Source organism: Athalia rosae, chromosome 5 (genome assembly GCF_917208135.1).
Source record: "Athalia rosae chromosome 5, iyAthRosa1.1, whole genome shotgun sequence".
NCBI classification, from domain to species: Eukaryota; Metazoa; Arthropoda; class Insecta; order Hymenoptera; family Athaliidae; genus Athalia; species Athalia rosae.
The window spans coordinates 502532-521685 of NC_064030.1; the positions used below are offsets into that span (position 1 = coordinate 502532).

General features: G+C 37.2%; 4 protein-coding genes across 12 annotated transcripts in view; 2 read left to right on the top strand and 2 right to left on the bottom strand.

Annotated features, from left to right (window-relative positions):
* On the top strand, positions 1-4862 carry LOC105694088 (cysteine--tRNA ligase, cytoplasmic). Of its 2 annotated transcripts, none has more exons than XM_012414439.3 (10): positions 1-368; positions 556-749; positions 1132-1474; positions 1645-1785; positions 1877-2087; positions 2459-2934; positions 3012-3156; positions 3222-3436; positions 3509-3883; positions 3990-4862. In XM_012414439.3, the coding sequence occupies exons 2-10, from the start codon at positions 565-567 to the stop codon at positions 4116-4118; spliced, it is 2220 nt and encodes a 739-aa protein (XP_012269862.2). In that variant the 5' UTR covers positions 1-368; positions 556-564; the 3' UTR covers positions 4119-4862. The 2 variants fall into 2 exon arrangements, with proteins under 2 accessions (XP_012269862.2, XP_048512114.1); XM_048656157.1 differs by lacking the exon at positions 1-368 and adding an exon at positions 455-472.
* Positions 4573-7040, bottom strand: LOC105694090 (TNF receptor-associated factor 6). 3 transcript variants are annotated; one of them, XM_012414442.3, is made up of 6 exons: positions 6902-7040; positions 6507-6819; positions 6252-6382; positions 5861-6164; positions 5636-5787; positions 4573-5554 (listed from the first exon to the last, which is right to left on the bottom strand). In XM_012414442.3, the coding sequence occupies exons 2-6, from the start codon at positions 6561-6563 to the stop codon at positions 4978-4980; spliced, it is 1221 nt and encodes a 406-aa protein (XP_012269865.2). In that variant the 5' UTR covers positions 6564-6819; positions 6902-7040; the 3' UTR covers positions 4573-4977. The 3 variants fall into 3 exon arrangements, with proteins under 3 accessions (XP_012269865.2, XP_012269866.2, XP_012269867.2); XM_012414443.3 differs by having other exon boundaries at positions 6507-6732; positions 6871-7012; XM_012414444.3 differs by lacking the exon at positions 6252-6382.
* Positions 6979-18696, top strand: LOC105694092 (transcriptional regulator ATRX-like). The gene is made up of 20 exons (XM_012414446.3): positions 6979-7116; positions 7631-7685; positions 8093-8214; positions 8306-8440; positions 8499-8632; positions 9486-12713; positions 13294-13628; positions 13729-13824; positions 13953-14095; positions 14172-14278; positions 14442-15607; positions 15697-15991; positions 16092-16378; positions 16460-16622; positions 16715-17065; positions 17169-17466; positions 17580-17798; positions 17915-18025; positions 18128-18295; positions 18469-18696. The coding sequence occupies exons 2-20, from the start codon at positions 7631-7633 to the stop codon at positions 18571-18573; spliced, it is 7518 nt and encodes a 2505-aa protein (XP_012269869.2). The 5' UTR covers positions 6979-7116; the 3' UTR covers positions 18574-18696.
* Positions 18640-19154, bottom strand: part of LOC105694097 (iduronate 2-sulfatase) — a 3371-nt gene continuing 2856 nt past the window's right edge. For 5 of the 6 annotated variants that reach the window (XM_048656158.1, XM_025746645.2, XM_012414461.3 and 2 more), the window contains one exon: positions 18640-19094. In XM_048656158.1, the coding sequence (XP_048512115.1) occupies positions 18753-19094 (342 nt within the window). In that variant the 3' untranslated portion in view covers positions 18640-18752. Of the gene's footprint in view, positions 19107-19154 lie in introns of all 6 variants that reach the window. The other variant, XM_048656160.1, reaches the window with a different exon arrangement.

Here is a 19154-nt window from a genome sequence, read left to right on the forward strand (position 1 = left end):
GTGAGGCAGGGTATGGGAGTGATGTTCGCAGTTGATAATCTTAGACGTATTAATATTTTGCATCACACATTCGAAACGATTAGTAGTGAAGTCCAACTTTTGACAGCTGTCAGTTGCATGTGTGTTAGGTTCAGGGTGGATAATCTGTTGGACGATACCTAACTCGAGATCATCTTCACACGTCTGATATCAGGTGGGAGAGGAAGGAAATGTAAAATACACGGCACGTTGAATCATGAATTTTCACCTGATTCATAACTGACTTATCGAGATCTGAGTTGAAGCCCACACCAGTCTAGACATTGTCAGGCAGAAAAGTTCAGAATTTCATACCGAGCTCATTGGCATAAGTTGTTTCTAAGCCTTTCGTAAGTTGATTTTTCCTCTGCTCTTCTAACTTATGTGGCTGTGAAAAAATATTTAACAAAGTCTTACATTAGATCACTCTATGAAATAATGTGCTCTTCTTTTGGTTTGTAAAATATCGAAGTTCCACTTTATAATGTGCTTTCTATTTGGTTTGCAAATTAGTAAAATTCTTCCAATTTATTCTAGGATTCCAAGATGTCGAATAACAAACGCTCCCAGCCTTTGTGGAATCCACCAGATTGTAAGTCTCGGTCAACTTTGAAGCTCTACAATAGTCTGACTCGGCAGAAAGAGGAATTCATACCCCAATGTGGAAACAGAGTCTATTGGTACAGTTGCGGTCCAACAGTCTATGACGCCTCACACATGGGCCATGCCAGGTATACTTGAGCATAAGTTGAAATTACCAAAACATGTGATTCTATTTTTCTCTTGTCTCCAAATTCACGAGTAGTAGGCATTGTCAAAAACATGCTGGTAACATCTTGGAGCTTTTAAAAAATCGTATATTTAAAATATACCTGTTCTTCCTGATTCTATACAAATAACTTGTGCTTATTATGTTTAATATCGAATGAATTGTCAATATCACCATCACATTGCTCCAATTACCTTTAATTAGTCAATCAACCGTTATACCAACAGCTGATCGCATTATCCGATACTACCAACAATCACATATGATCAATTCTCCCAACATCTACTCATTGAAAATCTATTTATATTGAAAATTCATTAATCAGCTCTGTCTCTTCTGGCTAGGTCTTACATATCGTTTGATATATTGCGTCGTGTACTCTCAGATTACTTTGGCTATGATGTCTTGTATGTGATGAATATTACTGATATCGATGATAAAATAATAAAGAGAGCCAGACAGAACCATTTGTATGAAGAATACCTCAGGGAAAATCATAATCTTGACAAAGTACTAGATGATGCAAAGAATGTCATGGCAGCATATGAAGATACAGTTAGGTCTACAACCGACCCAGATAAAAAGAATATGGTGCAAGGAATGCTGAGTAAAATCACAGCAGCTGTAGTTAATCTTGAAAAAGCCGTTGAAGAAAATGACCAAATGAAACTGAAAGAATCTCAGAATGTAAGAAGAGTTCTTATCTACTTGTTTTCACTTTGCAAGCAGTGACTGAGTTCAGCAAATTCAGCATAACTGGAAACTCAAGATTCTATATTTACTTCACTTGAATTTGATATTGATAATCTGTTGACTGTGCAGTCTTTAAATCGAGGACAAATAAACAATTTTTGCAGGCTTTGTTGAGAGAAGCACGGGATCCTCTGGCAGAATGGCTAGACAGACAAAAAGGGTCTACAGTTACTGAGAATTCAATATTTAGTAAACTGCCGCAATATTGGGAAATGGAGTATCACAAGGACATGGATGCTCTGAATGTAAGAACCAATGGACACTTCATGACAGTAGCGTCTACATTAAAAAGTAGGAATTTCACATATTTAATAATACATCATTCATCTCTTTCAGGTATTACGGCCGAACGTATTAACAAGGGTTAGTGAATACATCCCTGAAATTATAGACTATATAAAAAAAATAATTATCAATAATCTGGCATATGAGAGTAATGGCTCTGTTTATTTTGACGTTGGTGGTTTTGATAAACGAGACAAACATCATTATGCTAAGCTTGTTCCTGAAGCCTATGGAGATGCCAGTAGCTTGGAAGAAGGCGAAGGTGATACGAATTAGCTTACTTTAACTGAACTTTTATAAGGGACACTATCCGGTTCTTTTTCATTCATCTGAATGTCTCGAGTCGACTGTACATGCCCATACTGATTAATAACATTGTTCCATTATGAATTAAATACGCTGAAATATCCAACATATTGTCATAAGAGAAAGATGATAAAAATTAAAAATTTGCAAGTAACCCAACGTTTGTATGAGTCCCAAAATCGGATTAGAGAAGTTGATAACATATCAATCATTCACTCTGTTTAACAAGTAATGTGGGCGCAACAGGATGATGCAATGTTTCAATTAATTTCCTCACTCCTCATCTTATCAATGTTTGTTAATCTATTTCTATCTTTTCATCAATAGGAGACTTGTGTGTTTCTGAAGATCGTCTTTCTGAAAAACGATCACCAACCGACTTTGCTTTATGGAAATGCTCAAAAGCTGGTGAGCCCTGGTGGGATAGCCCATGGGGCAAAGGTCGACCTGGTTGGCATATAGAATGCTCGGTTATGGCTTCTGCAATATGTGGTGAAAGCTTAGACATTCATACCGGTGGCATCGACCTGAAATTTCCACACCATGATAATGAATTAGCTCAGGCCGAGGCATATTTCGATAATTCAAACTGGGTCAGATACTTCTTGCATTCTGGTCACCTGACGATAGCTGGGTGCAAAATGTCAAAGTCTCTCAAAAATTTTGTTACCATCCAAGAGGCCTTGAAGAAATATTCGGCAAGGCAGCTCAGACTGGCATTCCTTCTGCATTCCTGGAAGGATACTCTAGATTATAGTGACAATACCATGGATATGGCCATTCAGTACGAAAAGTTTTTAAACGTGCGTATTTTCGTGGCTTCACGACTGCTCTTTTTCTACAACATTTTACAGACTATTTTATTTCACTTTTTTTTTAGGAATTCTTCCTTAATGTCAAGAATAAGATTAGACAAATGAGCAATAACACAACTTTGAATACTTTTAGTAAGTGGAACAAGGCTGAATTAGAACTTCACAATAAATTTTGTGCCACAAAAGATTTTGTTCACGCTGCTCTATGTGGTAAGTTGATCATTCACTTTCCACTCTCACAGCAAAGTCATTTATTATTGTTCAACATGTTGCAGACAATATTGATACAAGATCTACATTGGATGCTCTGAGAGAGATTGTTGCATACAGTAATATCTATTTGAGAGACACAAAACTTACAAACAATTTACTGCTTCGTGATATCGCTATTTACATCACAAAAATACTCGCCATATTCGGTGCTATATCAGCTCCTCAGGATGCGATTGGATTTCCCATTAGTTCCAGTGATTCTAGTGAATGTAAAAACGTAGGTCTACGTTACTGGAATTTATCTCAGCAAAGCTTTGTATCAAAAGTTAAGAAAATCTTTTTATTTTAGATGGAAGAAAAAGTGATGCCGTATTTAGAAATTCTTGCAGACTTCCGGAAAAACGTAAGATCGTATGCCCGAACTTTAAAAGCCACTGATATTCTGTTAGAATGCGACAGGCTGCGAGATGATGTATTACCAAATGTTGGGGTCAGGTTAGAAGATCATGAAGGCGAGTGTAGCATTGTAAAATTGGTAGATAAAGAGACCTTACTCAAAGAGAGGAAGGCCAAAAGACTGTTAGAGGCTGAAAAAGCTGCAGAGAAGGAAAAAAAGAAAACAGAAGCTGCTGCTTTGCAGTCAGAAAAGGATGCTAAAAAAAAAATTGCACCAAGTGAACTATTCAGGCTGGAGAAAGACAAATATTCTCAATTCGATGACAAGGTATGTTCGTATCCATAAATTTATAACACCAGAAGCCAAGTGTAATGAATACTTCACAAGCAGTCCTGATTCAATGAGTGTTTTTTTCATTTTGTCGAATTTGTAGGGATTGCCGACTCATGATATTCATGGGAAAGAAATTAGTAAAGGCCAGCTGAAGAAATTGCATAAGCTCCAACAAGCTCAGGAAAAGAAATATAACGAGTACATGACCACACTACAAAACGGCCTGTAGTCGATTAAGGTTTTAGCACCTAGTATAGCTGGCGGCACAAGACTTACGAGCTTCTGACTCTCAGAGATTTTGGTAGAAATACCATGTTGTATTTCTCTTGATTATGACAAATACCTTCTGATATTGATTATGATCTGTCTTCATTTGAAGATACCTTCCTTTATATTCAGTATTGATATGAGTCAACTTTCATTTGAAATAAACATCTACATTCGTCTCAAGTTGGAAAAAACAAAACTAGGTATACGTTATTCTTTCAAATTATTACTTTATTTCATACTATAAAAGAGCCAGAATTTTGGACCAGCAGTTTGATTGTTTTCATTTTATTTTTTTCCCCTTCTCACTGTTGGAGACATTTGTATTTGAAACTTCGTTTAAATTGGAAAAATATTGCCGACTACGATATGTCTTGAAATTAACATGGAAAACAAGAAGTGTCATACTTCAGTAATGTCAACAATTGGATAGTATTTATTAGACGTAAGGACTATTACTGACAAATTTCGATAAATTATTTATTCTAACAAATCATTTGCAATACGTTCATGTAATAAAATAACAAGAAAGCTATACATATAATATAAACGTATAATTAATTTTAATATCACACTAATTTGTTGCTGTTGTGGAAAATATTTATACCTAATTCTAAGTACAATGGTGATCCGACACAATTGGATATTTTGGGAAAATAAATTTATTGCTTGGATTACTTCAAGCAAGGCTTAAATTTTCATAATAGAACTTTGAAAACCTTCATTACAATGTGATTTCAAAGATTCAGAATAGTTTCAAGTAATCTTTTTTACCAGCCCAAATAGAATAAGAATCTGAAATTCCTATACTATTCAAAAAACTACGCCGGCTTTACTTCTATTCTCAGAATAAGGGTGTCGTCTTTCGTAAATTCGACCAGATCTTTGATCATAACGAATTCTGTATATCCAAAGCTTCTCTTGTTCAACTCGCATGTTGGTTTCCGAAATGCTTCCAACTCTGGTTTAGAGACAGTAGTTTCTCTGATATTATTCTCAGAATTTGCTGGATGAACCAAGACAAAACTGATTGATCCATTAAATGGCCAGTCTAAAGCATCGTCATTCTCTGAATGCATCACATGTATTAAGAGTGACAAGTAACGGAAATCTTTTGAGGATATGTTTATTCTTGCGCATAGTCTGTAACCGTTCGGAGATGTGTAAAAGCCAGGACTGTAGAACATCTTCAGTGAATCATTGGTCATAGCCGTAAGCTTATCCCGGAATGAGCTGCATTTCCAAATATAGAGGCCATTACAGTAACGTAAGATCATTTCTTCATCGTTATACCGTGTAGAAGTATGGAAAGTTGATAACTGATTCTGTTGATTAGCGATACTTATTGTGAGCTCACGATTCAGTTGCTCCAAGACTACTATCCTTTCATAGAGCGTTCTGAAATAATAGAACTATTAATATAGATATAAATACCAGTTAGAGATTTGGAAGTGTATGACAATTAGCAAACGCATGTACTTGACCAATTCTTGCCAATCTGGATGTGGTCCATCCGGGGTAAAAACGGAACTTTTCTTCGGCGGAGGATCCCACCATTTAGACTCCACAGCCCTGGCACTAGATTCTGTTTGTTGTTCACAAGTAAATGTTGGAATGGTATTTGCGAGCAGCTGTAGAATTCGATATTATTTTTTCTACTAATATGAACAATATATAATGCCTGGGGCAAGTATCCTAACTCACAATCAAATGTGTGCTTGTGGAATTTTCCAAGTGCAATTTCAATGCATTCTCTGTGGCGATAACCTCAGAACATCCAACGGCTTTGAAAGGGCATTGAACATGTGGGGAAATTGTCCTCTTGAATTCACAGTTATTCACATGACTGTCTATATCAATTGGAGACAGTTCGATGGTACAGCCAAATTGTTGATAAGGGCAGTTTGCACGCTGCTGAGATATTTCTCGTCTTGTGAATAGATCTGGGAACAAATCACTTTCTGGCTGTAACGGTCGACTGTCCACGGGACAACACGCTCCTTCTTTGCTGGGAAGAAAAATAATCATGAAAAATTAACAGGCAGTAAAGATGTTGGTACGTTGTTATTGAAATCTAGCCCAACGTGAAACTTACCGTAGCCACATATTGATACACTGCGAACAAAACTTGTGGCCACAAGATGTGAGTACTGGATCTCTTAGCCAAGTTAGGCAAATAGGACACTCAAATCGAGATTCCAAATCTGATTTTTCATTATTTGCAAGCTGGGGGAATTGTTGAAGTTAAGGTATAGAATATCAAATTGGAGGTATACACTCATTCTTATACTTTTACAGTCTACTTCGATAAGATATAATTAGGTAGTGTATAAGTGAACTCTCCACTTACAATATTATTTTCTTCAGCAACCTTATTATGCTCATTTGATGTATTAGATGATGCCATATCGTGACACAATTCTATCAAGTAGAAAGTATGATTCCACGTAAAGCTAGTTTGCAAAACACACTGTCACGGGTTTAAACTATGATATTTTTCAACTCTTCTGTCGATCTCCTGTTAGCTTGCTCGATCTTCAATCCACACTTCATTCACCGCAAACAGCAGAAGTTTTCTAAAAATTTGTATGGCAATAAATTGGAATATGGCCGTATATCGGTGAATCCAGTGATTAGAGGGATCAGATTTGGATGTTGGTAATCTGTAATTGCAAATGTCTGCATAAGATGCGTTTGGGACCCCGACACAGTACCTGACTTGGAAAGAGAGAACATATCCTGCACCTCGGTCGTTGTCTCGGTTTTCTCTGTCTGAACACTTTTCGACCGGCGATGTTCCCTTCATTCACTATATGCTCTAAGGATGGGCCTGACCGCCTTTCAGTAAAAATGCAGACTTGGTAATGGCTGCGCAACGGCTAAAGTGTGCTGAAAACAGGACGCCATAGAACCTGTCGGGTGCAGTTAATTTTGTGATTTTCACGTCAACAACTTATAAGGTATCGTCAACCTGATTCTAAATACTAAAATAGTCATGTCGTTCTAAGCAGTTGTCAGCTTACATCTTCAAAGGAGTTATTCCGAGACACCCTGCTGTTCGCATTGGATGACCGTAGACACCGTAGTAGCACGTAATAGTTATTCATGGTGCTCGGTATTCTTTTGGCGCCCATGACTACTACTACGGAAGCGGACGGGGTTGTGCTAATCGTGGCAATTACACCATGGAAATAGAATACTGTTCCGTTTCTAAAAGCGATGAGTCGATAGCAGTTGACTGGCACTCGCAAAAAATACACATTTCCCCCCGCGCTCATCGCTTATATGTCAAATTGAGAAAACCCGCCAACATTGACAGCTAGCGCCACAGGCACGCAAGCTTTTTTTCTGTGCATCTTCGTTATACTCGTTTTCCATCATTGATTTCCATGTTGATTTCGTACAACCGGACGACTAGTCAACTATTCGTTTATTTTAACTTGTTGGATTTTTATTGATTTATTCTGTCTTCAGATGCCGATTGTTGCGACAGACAGCGAGTTGGACTACCGTGCCAAGAAATTTAAAGGTAAATTCACTGTTTCATTATGAAACAAATGCTCACAAAGTTGCCCTGCCTCTTGACTCTGAGCTATGTAAAAAAAAACATCTTTTGGTTCAAGGTTCGTCATGTCGAATCTTTCTATCTTCACAGAATCATTGTGGTAGTTTTCAATTACAAAATGCAACCCTCATCAAGAGGTTCTGTTGGACAAGTTCCAGGGACAAGATAATGCCAAGTGTGACACACCTGATTTACGTTGTTTACAACCTGAACTAAGATTGAAGCACACTTGAATTTTGTAAATTTGTAGTTTCTAAACCTGCGGAGCAATGAAACGCATGTCCCAATAATTATCTCATCCTCTTGCAATTTGTTTGTATACCTTGCTGCCTTTTCTGTCATAGTCATGAATTGTCTATTTGGTTGTTCAGATTTCAAATCCATCAATCGTAAACAGATCGTCTGTGCATCATGTGGATCAGATCTGCACAGGAAGCTAACAGAACCTGGTGGCCTATTTTTACACCCATTTACAGAGTCATTGCAGTGCAAAGTACGTTGTTTTACAGTAATATTATCTATGCTAATTGCACATAAAACACTCTGGCCAGAGTAAAAATACATTTTTGTGCATCATTTTGCAGAAATGTCACAATTTTTATGGGGATGGAGATTTCAGTATGGACGAAGATAGTGAGGACAAGTATTGCCGCATATGTGGAAATGGTGGTAAATTGTATATTTGTAGCAACAAGGATTGTCCATATGGTTTCTGCTGGGTAGGTATTTATGCTCTCCGAAACAATGCTGCATGTCTAATGATGACACATGTTTCAGAAATGTATCACAAGATACATGGGCAACAATTCATCTGATGTTGAAGCAGATGATTGGAAATGTCTCCACTGTAACTGCAAGCCATTATGGGAGGCAAGGGCCGTTTGTGCAGCCATTATGAAGGAAAATCCACAGTGAGTTACCCTGCTTATTTCTAGGTAGTTGAATGTCGAAATCTGCAGGCATAACTGTAGTAGAAGCACCAGAGTCACATAGATAGTGAGAGGAGTCTAGTGTTTTCCAATATTGAACTTTGTATTGGCAACTACCAGAAAGCACGGCGCATGCCCCTGTTATGCACTTTGTATACTCAAATACAAAATCAAATAATGAACTCTTTGAGTAAGAAAAAAAAATTGTGTCACTTTCCAAATCATCAGTAATTGGGAAATTCTGTGAAACCCTAACCCAAATATTTAACTGCTATGGATGTTTTGGGATAAAAATTCCATCGCTTTGCTGTTTATAAAATGCCAAGTGAGCTCAGTAACTCATCGCAATTACCGCTACTTACTAACCAGTCATACTTTCTTCGGTAAGAATTTGTACATCCTCACTATAGGTATGGTCATCAATGTTATTGTTTATTGCTTCCTATGAGCTTAGTTTCTTTTTCATAGTAAATATTGTTTAGTGCCTTCTTATTGCATGAAAAAAGTTTTATTTAATTAGAACTGCACAGTGAACAAATGGCCAAGTACGTTGGCGCACTACCGCATGATTCTCATTTTCTTGCTTTGGTCTTTTGGTCTCTTAGATCATTTTTTGTTAGTTACTATCAGTTTTTAAAATCAACACCCAGCAGCAATCACGATCCAAAGAAGTTGGAATCGATCAAGCCAGCTGATAGATCATAACGCAAAAGCAAGAAAGTTGGAAGAATTTTAAAAGAAAGTACAAACTTTCATAGATTTGAAAAGCTTATTCTGATTATGGAAATGGAGGAGGATGAAAATATAACACAGGATTGGAACTTCTGTGTTTCAGAAAACCGAGGAAGCACAATATACAAAAAACTAGAAGTGAGCGCTACAAATCAGATGATGACTCTGCCAGTTCTGAGGATTTAGAAAATGATTTTGAAAATTCAAAACTAATCAACCGTCGTCGATCCAGAAGAATACATTCTTCCAAAAATGATGATGGGAGGCATTCTTTAAAAAAACTCAGATCACGTTATAATGAAAGAAACGCTGCGAAAGATTCTTTAGAGCCACTAAATAAAATTATTGATAAATCCAAATTACCAGCAAATGAACCAAGATCGGGATCGAATAGAAAAAGATTAATCTCAGACTCCAAAAAGTCAGATTCCGATGAAAATGACAATTCTGAACTGGTCATGCCCAATGGGAAAGATCAGCCAAATAGCCAGAAGGTAGTTCATCCATTTGAACAAGTTAAAAAATTACACCAACGCGAAATATTGTCAAAAACTTCAGCGGACCCAAAAAAAAGGACCAGTGGTATTATATCAGTAAATGACTCAGTTAGGTTTGAAAAAAAAATTGCTATGAAGTCGCATCCAAGATTATCGGATACCTCAGAAGATTCAACAATGGATTTTGATGTTCATGAATCGGTGGATAACTATGTTGGGTCTAAAAGAAAAAAACTGTTCAGAGATCGTAATCTGGACAAAACTAAATCAGCAGTTCTGAAAAGAGCACCAAATTCTAGTAGAAGCTGGAATTCCATGACATCAACCACACCGTCGAGTAGTAATGCTGAAGTAGTGGCAGTGGACAAGGGAAGACAAAAAGCTGGGTCTGAGGCTCTGAACAATGATGTAGAAGTAGGTGGTATTGATAAATTTATGAAAAATAGAAAGACTGAAACTGAGGGCAGAGGCATGAAACACTTTGCCGCTAGTACGAGATATGATGAAGCTCAAGAACCTAAAAAGACCAAAGGAAAGGAAACTAGAGCAAAATCAATCGGGAAATACAAAGTTGAGCACTCATTGCAAAGAAACAGATTGTCAATGAATGCTAACTCTCGAAAGGTTAGACCATTATTTCCCATTACAAGAGAAGACGAGGTTTTGGATATAAAAAAAGCTACCATCAAACGTTCTTATGGAAAGATCCTGTCTAATAAGGTTTGTGTTGGTGAGAGACAAGCAACAATACTAAAAAAACATGTGGTCAAATTAGTTGAAAGTATTAAATTTTTAGCTGGTGTTTTGATTCATGGGGTTAAAAAAATTACTGATGAACAATTATCAAATGATTTCACAAAGGTTTCGAATGCTTCTAAAGTTGTATATAAGTGCGCCATGTTGATAAATCGCTACAAGGAAGGATTTGACGAAATTGAGCAAAAGTTCGAATCCTCTTATAAGGATTGGTGCCGTTGTTGTGGCGTTGAAGGTATTTCTTTCGATATGAAAGATTGCATGGATATTTCCAGCGATGAAGAAGTATCTAAAATGAAGAGATGTAGTTCTATTAATGTCACTGAAAAAAATGTGAGCGCAGTGGTTGCACAAACAGACAGGATTATTGAGAATACAAACCATAGTATTCATGTCTCCGACAATAATGAAAATCTTGATGAGCGCGATGAGCTTAGCAATGCCAAACCAAAATTGAATGATAAAAGTGGCAATAACTCTACTGATTCTCGATGTGAGGATGACTTATTGCATCCATCTTCTGTCAATCAAAGGTCTTCATTATCTAAGAAGGTCTCGAACAATTTCAAAGGTTTGCAGAAAACTAATGAAATCGAAGAGTATTTTGTAAAAGACAAGAGTGCAGTGGATCAAGTCTATAGCCAGAGTGAATCAAAAGATCCAGTGCACAGCGGAATATCAGAATGCGATAGCAGTGAAATATTTTCAGAGGTTGAAGACAAGACACTTGTAAAAAATATAGGTCTAGCTTCAAATAATCAAACTTCAGTACTGATCGCTGATGTACAGAATGGCTCAAAAATGACGTCCACAATTTTTATGGAATCTGGGCAGCAGGATGTTGCAAGTGATACACAGAATGCAACAGAGGTTAATGAATCGGAATCAACTGGAAATGCAACACAGGAGAAAAATGCAATTCAACCGATATCTAATAAATCTACCGCACATAGCACACAGCTCGATTCATCCATAAAAGATGTTCATAATAATTCAGAGGTGAATGATTCCATAAGCACTTGGAGGTTTCATGATATGTTAGACGAAAGCCAGGAGTCTTTGAAAGTGAAACAAGAACGGATTGAAGAACATCCTTTGGGTCCCAAGTCATTAGAAAACACCGATGAGATTGCAGTCGAATTATCAGACTGTGAAGGATCTTTAATTTTTACACAAGTAGTAGTCAACAATGCTGCACAACAAATTAATACCGATAGCCCAGAACTTGATGCAGATTGTGAGGAATTTCAAAATAAGGAAAAAAAATCTTATAAAGAAATCAGTGCGCACGAAATTTTACCTTTAGAAAACGAAAACTCCACGGAATGCCACAAGGATAAAAGAGGGATTGACAGTGACACAGACAAAGTGTTATCAGATGACACAGGCACAAATTTCACAAGCAGTACCAGCAAAACTGATCCACCTGAAAACGATGACATACAGAATAATCAAGTGGATGATGGCAATTCGGAAGAGTCATTGAAGAAAAAGCTTTTAGAATCAGATTCTGATTTCTCTGATGAAGGCACAAAGGTCACTTCCGAGTTGGATTCCTTTCAATTGCGTCTGACCTCAGAAGAAAATTCGGAAGAGTTTTCAAAGCCTTCCACGGATTTTTGTGATGCAAGAATGAATGAAATTCCATCTAAAATCATCAAAACTCACTTGAATGACACAATGAAAAACAACAAGAGCCAAAGTATCTCTCATAGCATAGTAGATATCCGCCATCAAAGTTCGAACGAGCTTGCAAAGCGTCGATTGTTACATTCTTCCTTTTCAAGTAGTTCAGATTCGGATGAAATGTTACTACCATCAGTTTCTGATTCTCATGACTCTAGTTCTGGTTCAATTTTTCTAATCTGCCCTGATGAAAAATCTATTTCAAAATCAAATAGGTGCACAGTTGGAGAAAAAACATTCAATATTGAGAACAGTGATGATCATAAGCAGGACAAAAAACTACGATTTAATTGTAAAGTTGTTGTAAGAAAGTTGGATCAAAAAGTTTTGGAACCATTCAAGCAATCATTGGAGAAGTCTAAACGTCATTTAGAAAAGAAGAGTTTCAAAAGGTATCCACAGTAATTGTACATAGAAATTATGCATTATTATGTAATTGCAGTCTGTTGCTAAAATATGTCTAGGTACATTACGTAAAATCAAGAATCTTGTACATCCACCATCAGCAACACAAAAATTGAACATGCGATAATATTGAAAATATAACATGAGTAATATTTTCAACTCCTTTAGAAACTTTGGTGGTGCCTTATTCCGTAGTTTCACTTAATGAGCATTGTTTCGGCATGCTCATGGATACTAACAGCTGTCCGCTCAATGTTACAATCCATCTATGAAAGTCAACCAAATATGACAAATGTTGACACCAGATATTTCAGAGCGTACGAATGAACAGTCAAAGAATCATTAAATGTGATACGGTAAACGCGAGTTTATCATTTGATGGGCGATGAAAATACCTTATCTAAGAGCATAAATAATAGTTTTTGAGATGATCTAAATTCCTTTGTGGTTGTGTTATAAAATATTATGAAAGCCCCAGCTCTCGATTGGTTGATTTTTTCATCTTTACCCTTTCATGGTTTTTTATTTTTGATTACTAAAGAACTATATGAATTTTTTCTATTGCAGTCTAATAGATTTGAGTACAGTCACAAGACACACACGAGGTGCATCTAATAGAAATGGCAGTTCGAGTGATTCATCCTCATCGAAGTCATCCGTGGAAGAACATACAAAGAAGAAAAAACTGAACCAAGTACCCGAAAAAGAAGAGACACTGATGGACCATCTAGAAAAAGTGAAAAACGGAGAGGACCATTGCGACCTTTCTAGTGATGATATGATTGCTAACAATGATATTCTGAAAGGTATTTGCTCAACAGAGGGTGAAAAAGAAGAACTTGCTGCCAAAGCTGATCAATTTGCCAAGCAACTTCTTCTTCAAAGTTCTGACTCTGAAGATGGTGAGTCGTTGATATGAGTAGTTGGGTACTTACGTCATACCAAATGTCCTGTTTGGCTTGTTGTTATTTGTATTTTATTTACTAGTAAATTGTTTGACAGAGATGGACAAATCACTAGCTAACAAGAAGGAGCAGGAAGAAGTCAGACCCGAGTCTCAAAAGGCCAAGGACAAGGGGCAAAAAAAAACCGCAAATGGTGAGAAAATTTTTAATTGATAAGAGTTCCAACAATGCAACTAACATATTTAATGTTCCATAATCGTGCTTGGTTGCTGTATTTATTTTAATTTTACTTGGTTGTTGATTTTGAATTGTAATTTGCAGCGGAAGCAGAGGATTTGGCAAGTACTAACGACAACGTAACTAATACAGAAAACGAAGAGAGCGAAGATATAATAAAGGAAAACGAACAAGACAAGTCAAAAAAAAGTTACACCTCCGATAGCGACGGATCACGGGAAAAAAAAGTGATTTATTTTTTCTCAATTCTTTCGTTGGCCAAACATATCTACACTTATAATTCAAAACGACTTATTGTTACAGAAATTGAAGAACATGTTGGCTAATCATAATTGGAGACTAACGGATTCCGACAGTAGCAGTGATGAGAAAAAATTGCGGAAATCACAACTAAAAAAAGAACAAAAAAGGTACACGTCAACTCGTTGCTATTTGTGAAATGCATGTAAATGCTTTTTTCAATAGGACTCCTCGCATGTTGTTAATAATCTCCGAAAAATTATTGCGAGCACTAATTTTCAACAACCTTCTAATATATAGTCATAAATTTGAATTCTAACAATGTTCTCATAGTCTGCCAGAGAAGGATGATTCAAAAGTCAAGCTTAAGAAGAAGGGAAAACGAAGGGCGTTGGGCTCAGATTCAGATGCTGTTAAATTGACGGATCTCAGTAACGACTCCGACGATAAACAGAAGTCAGGTTCTGGTTCAGAAGATTCCGCTATCTTATTCAACAGCTTGAGAAAAAAGAGGAGAAAGCGCAACGACGAGAAAAAATCAGATTCTGACTCGGAATCGGACGAGGATGCTAAACGACCAAAACAGACAAGAAAACGTATAAAGAAAATGGCATCAGATAGTGATAGTGATGCTCTCAACAATTCACAAGATACACCGGGAAAGCTTCACAGAAAAAATATTCGAAAATTACTAAAAGACAAACAAGTGGCGGATGTAACAAAAATTGCTGGTAAAGAAGAAGAAGAAAGATTGAAACGTATTGCTGAACGTCAGAAACTGTACAATGAAATGTATGAGATGAAATTAGCTAGCGAACAGAAGGTTGACAAGTTGATACTCGACTTTGATGAAGAGACAAAGAAAGAGCTGATAAGCGTTCATGAAGGTTTGGTCGCACGATTAAAACCACACCAGGCTAAGGGTATAAAATTCATGTGGGACGCATGTTTTGAGTCATTGGAACGTAGTAAGTCTACAAAAGGTTCGGGATGTATAGTGGCTCATTGCATGGGCCTGGGAAAGACTTTCCAAGTGGTAACCCTGGCACACACTTTATTGACTCATCCCGAAATCGGTATTAAAACTATTATGGTGATCTGCCCACTGAGTACTGTATTAAACTGGGTTAATGAGTTCAAGAGCTGGTTGGGCAGCATCGACAATGGCAGCGCTGTGAAAGTTTTTGAGATGACTAAAATGAAGAAAAATTTCGAACGAAAATTTCAACTAGACAAGTGGCATCGTACCGGAGGTGTTATGGTCCTCGGATATGAGATGTTTAGACTTTTGAGCAATCAAACGGGCAAAAAAATGCGAAAGAGTTTGCATGAGGCAATTTTGAAATGTCTTGTTGACCCTGGACCTGACCTAATTGTTTGCGATGAGGGCCATTTGCTTAAAAATGAAGATACCGCTTTAAGCAAGGCTATGAGGCGAGTGAAAACACTCAGAAGAATAGTTCTCACAGGCACACCATTGCAAAATAATTTGGTGGAATGTAAGTTCCTATATAAAATTGAAACTTTTCTTTCTCGTTTTAAATTAACTTAAACCAACAAAAATTTCTGTGACACTCTCATGTTATAGACCATTGCATGGTACAGTTCGTGAAACCAAACCTGCTTGGTACCAAGAAGGAATTTTTAAACAGATTCGTTAATCCTATAACGAATGGTCAATTTGATGATTCAACCGAATATGATGTAAAGCTTATGAAAAAACGTGCCCACGTATTGCACAAAATGTTGGAAGGAAGTGTGCAAAGGTTCGACTACTCCGTCCTGACTCCTTTCTTACCTCCGAAACAGGAGTATGTAATTTTCGTCAGGTTGACAGATACACAAATCAAGTTGTACCAGCATTATATAGATAATTATTCGAGGTAACCTTTTCTTTTGATACTACATTTACACAGCTTGTTTTGTACTATCATAATTAGGCACATTGTGGTGAATATCTCAATCGGTTGGAAATGATTGCAGAAAAACATTGGGTGCAGGGTCCTTGTTTGCTGACTTTCAAGCTTTGCAAAGAATATGGACCCATCCCATAGTCTTGCGCATGAATGCAGAAAGAATAGAAAAGCTCAATGAAAAGAGACGTCTAGAGTCCAGTGATTCTGAAGGCTCGTTAAAAGATTTTATAGATGATGGGAGTGATTCAAAGTCCACTACCACTGAGGATAGTGACATACAATCAGCTCATGACTCAAGCGATGAGAAAACCTCTACATATAAATCAACACGTTCGACTAGAGCCAACCCTATCGGTAGAGTTAAACGTTATCCTACTTTTTTGCTATATTGGTGAAACAAGTGAAGTATGAATCGATCTATTGTTTGTTCCTAAGATGTTGCCTCAGTAAAAATGGACGCAGATCCAGAGCCTGTACAATCTAGTGAGTGGTGGAGGCAGTTTGTTGAGCCAGAACATTTGGAAGATATGCGGACATCTAGTAAACTACTGCTTCTATTTGCCATTTTGAAAGAGTCTGAGCAAATTGGGGATAAAGTGTACGTATAAAATCAGAAAATATAAATTTATTCATGATAAGTCCCGAATCCCATTTGCATTTGTTATACTCTTTTACACAATCAACTTGCAGTCTCGTGTTCTCTCAATCATTGTACGCGCTGTCTTTAATCGAAGAATTTCTCGGCAAAGTTGACGACGAAACACAAAATGGTAAAGAACCCAATGAACTGCTCGACGGTCATACTGGCAGTTGGTCTCCAGGTTTGGATTACTTTAGACTTGATGGTCAAACACCACCTGAAACTAGGAGTCAGTGTTGCAAGATTTTCAATAACCCCAAGAACAGTAGGGCAAGATTATTTCTGATATCGACACGAGCTGGTGGTCTTGGCATCAATTTGACAGCTGCTAACAGAGTGATCATATTCGATGCTAGCTGGAATCCTTCACACGATGTGCAAAGCATATTCAGGATATATAGGTGGGATAAAATGGTTGTACGGTTATAAATTTTTAACCGATAATTCAGGTTATAGATATGAGAAATTAATCAAATTATTTTGTTACAATGCTTCAACCAACAGATTTGGCCAAAAAAAACCTTGCTATGTCTATCGGTTTTTGGCCCAAGGTACTATGGAGGAAAAGATTTATAATCGTCAAGTGACCAAATTGTCTTTATCTTGTCGAGTGGTCGACGAACAACAAATTGAGCGACATTACAGTAACCATGACTTGGCAGAACTGTATCAATTTGAACCTAATACAAAGGAAAAGCCCACGCTAAACTTACCTAAAGATAGGTTGCTGGCAGAAATTTTGCGCAAGTATGAAGACAGGGTGGAAACGTTCCACGAGCATGATTCCCTCCTGGAAAACAAGGTAATTTTCTCTCATACTTTCTAGATCTGGATTACCACTGCTGTCCATTTAACGAACCAACACTCCATTATGCTTTGGAAAAAATACATGTAGAGGAATGTTTGTTATTTCAGGCGGAAGAAGAATTAGATGAAGAGGAACGGAAAGAAGCTTGGAAGGAATACGAAGATGAACGTAAAGGACGAAAAATCCAATTCAACAACTTTAACAATCCAAATTTTGCTCTGCACCAATACAATGAGCTTATTAGTATGAATCAAGCCGAAATTGCTCAGCGGGCAGCACTTTCTGGAATTAATATTGAAAATCTGCAGGCCCTCATTCAAAAAGATGTGAGTCAACTTCTACCTCAGTCATTTGTAATATTTAAAATGTAGCACATGTTATGACTCATTTTTTTTTCTTAATGCAACGGTTTGTTACTTCCTCGGTTGGTTTTTGTATGTAGTATCCAAACGCTACTCCGGAACAACAACAGATGATGACCACTCGGACGATTATGGATATGTATACTTACATGGAAAATGAAACTATTCGACGACAACAAATGGCAGCAGCTGTAAGTATATAATTTTTATAATACATCATTATATTCTTATAGAGTAGCAATTACGAAGTCATAATCCGATTTACGTTGAATTTAATGACTTTGTTCGAATAGCAATACAATCTACAGCAGCAACAGTTTCAGCAGCTGTTAGTACAACGTGATCAGCAAACAAATTATGCCAAACGTATGCCTCATGCTAGAGGGCCTATAGCTGGACCCACCGTAAGCAGACAAGCCCCAGTAGTCGATTTGCATTTAGACGACAATGATATCATAGAGGTGAAATGTTTATTTATTTAACGTGCATATGGTATTACCTCAAAAGAACAATTGAAATCGTTAATTGTGCTCCCCTCGTCAGCAATCTTATTTTATTTGTACCTGAACTTTATGAATATTTAATGACAACTTTATCTGTAGAATTAAAAATTGTCATATCTTCTGTTTTGAAGGTTCCATCTTCACCTGTATCAGCAGCGGGATCTGCCACATCCCCCTCTGTACAGGCACCTTCGGTATCAACTCCTCCTGGGAATAGTAAGAGCCAGGAGGAATGATTTGTGACATAGAGAATCTCCACTATACGCAAACCTTTCAAGAGTTAGGTTGAAAAACGACACTACTTCTCAGTATATAAGAAATGTATGTTAAAATAATAATAATCCTTGATTAACAAATAATAGCTTCATTTTCACTGGGATACTATTACACTTTTTTTTTTCTCTCGACCATCCCGTTACCGATATTGTCTGGGTAGAGCTTGTCTCCATCCGTTTTTTAACTGTATTCGCAGTTCTTCCTTTATCATACTAAATTTTTGCGTTGTTACTAAATTAATGTTTTCTTCTACGTCCAGCTTATTGTGGTACAATTCTTCTGCCACCATAGTTGTCCAGTCAGCCTTTGCTGTGCTGTGATTAAAGGCTAGCCAGGTGGTATATCGATACTCTTTGGTTTTAATGGTATAACCCATAATTGATATTTCATACAAGCGTGGCTCGTCACTATTAGGAACCAGGGTTGGCACAATACCCGGCCGAGGATATTGGCTAAAGACACCCTTTTTCCATGGAATGCTCTGTAACATTTACTAAGTCAGGAACATTATACAATACAAGCTGTGTGATATAGACTAAGG

What these genes read in the sequence shown, in the direction of transcription:
- LOC105694088 (XM_012414439.3), top strand. Translation starts at nt 565, where the DNA reads ATGTCGAATAACAAACGCTCCCAGCCTTTGTGGAATCCACCAGATTGT. An exon ending in TAGCTTGGAAGAAGGCGAAG is followed by an intron (nt 2,088 to 2,458) that starts GTGATACGAATT and finishes TTTCATCAATAG; the next exon opens with GAGACTTGTGTGTTTCTGAA. An exon ending in TGTTCACGCTGCTCTATGTG is followed by an intron (nt 3,157 to 3,221) that starts GTAAGTTGATCA and finishes AACATGTTGCAG; the next exon opens with ACAATATTGATACAAGATCT.
- LOC105694090 (XM_012414442.3), bottom strand. Translation starts at nt 6,563, where the DNA reads ATGGCATCATCTAATACATCAAATGAGCATAATAAGGTTGCTGAAGAA. An exon ending in CCACAAGCACACATTTGATT is followed by an intron (nt 5,788 to 5,860) that starts GTGAGTTAGGAT and finishes CGAATTCTACAG; the next exon opens with CTGCTCGCAAATACCATTCC. An exon ending in GATTGGCAAGAATTGGTCAA is followed by an intron (nt 5,555 to 5,635) that starts GTACATGCGTTT and finishes CTATTATTTCAG; the next exon opens with AACGCTCTATGAAAGGATAG.
- LOC105694092 (XM_012414446.3), top strand. Translation starts at nt 7,631, where the DNA reads ATGCCGATTGTTGCGACAGACAGCGAGTTGGACTACCGTGCCAAGAAA. An exon ending in CCGTGCCAAGAAATTTAAAG is followed by an intron (nt 7,686 to 8,092) that starts GTAAATTCACTG and finishes TTGGTTGTTCAG; the next exon opens with ATTTCAAATCCATCAATCGT. An exon ending in ACGACAATGATATCATAGAG is followed by an intron (nt 18,296 to 18,468) that starts GTGAAATGTTTA and finishes TCTGTTTTGAAG; the next exon opens with GTTCCATCTTCACCTGTATC.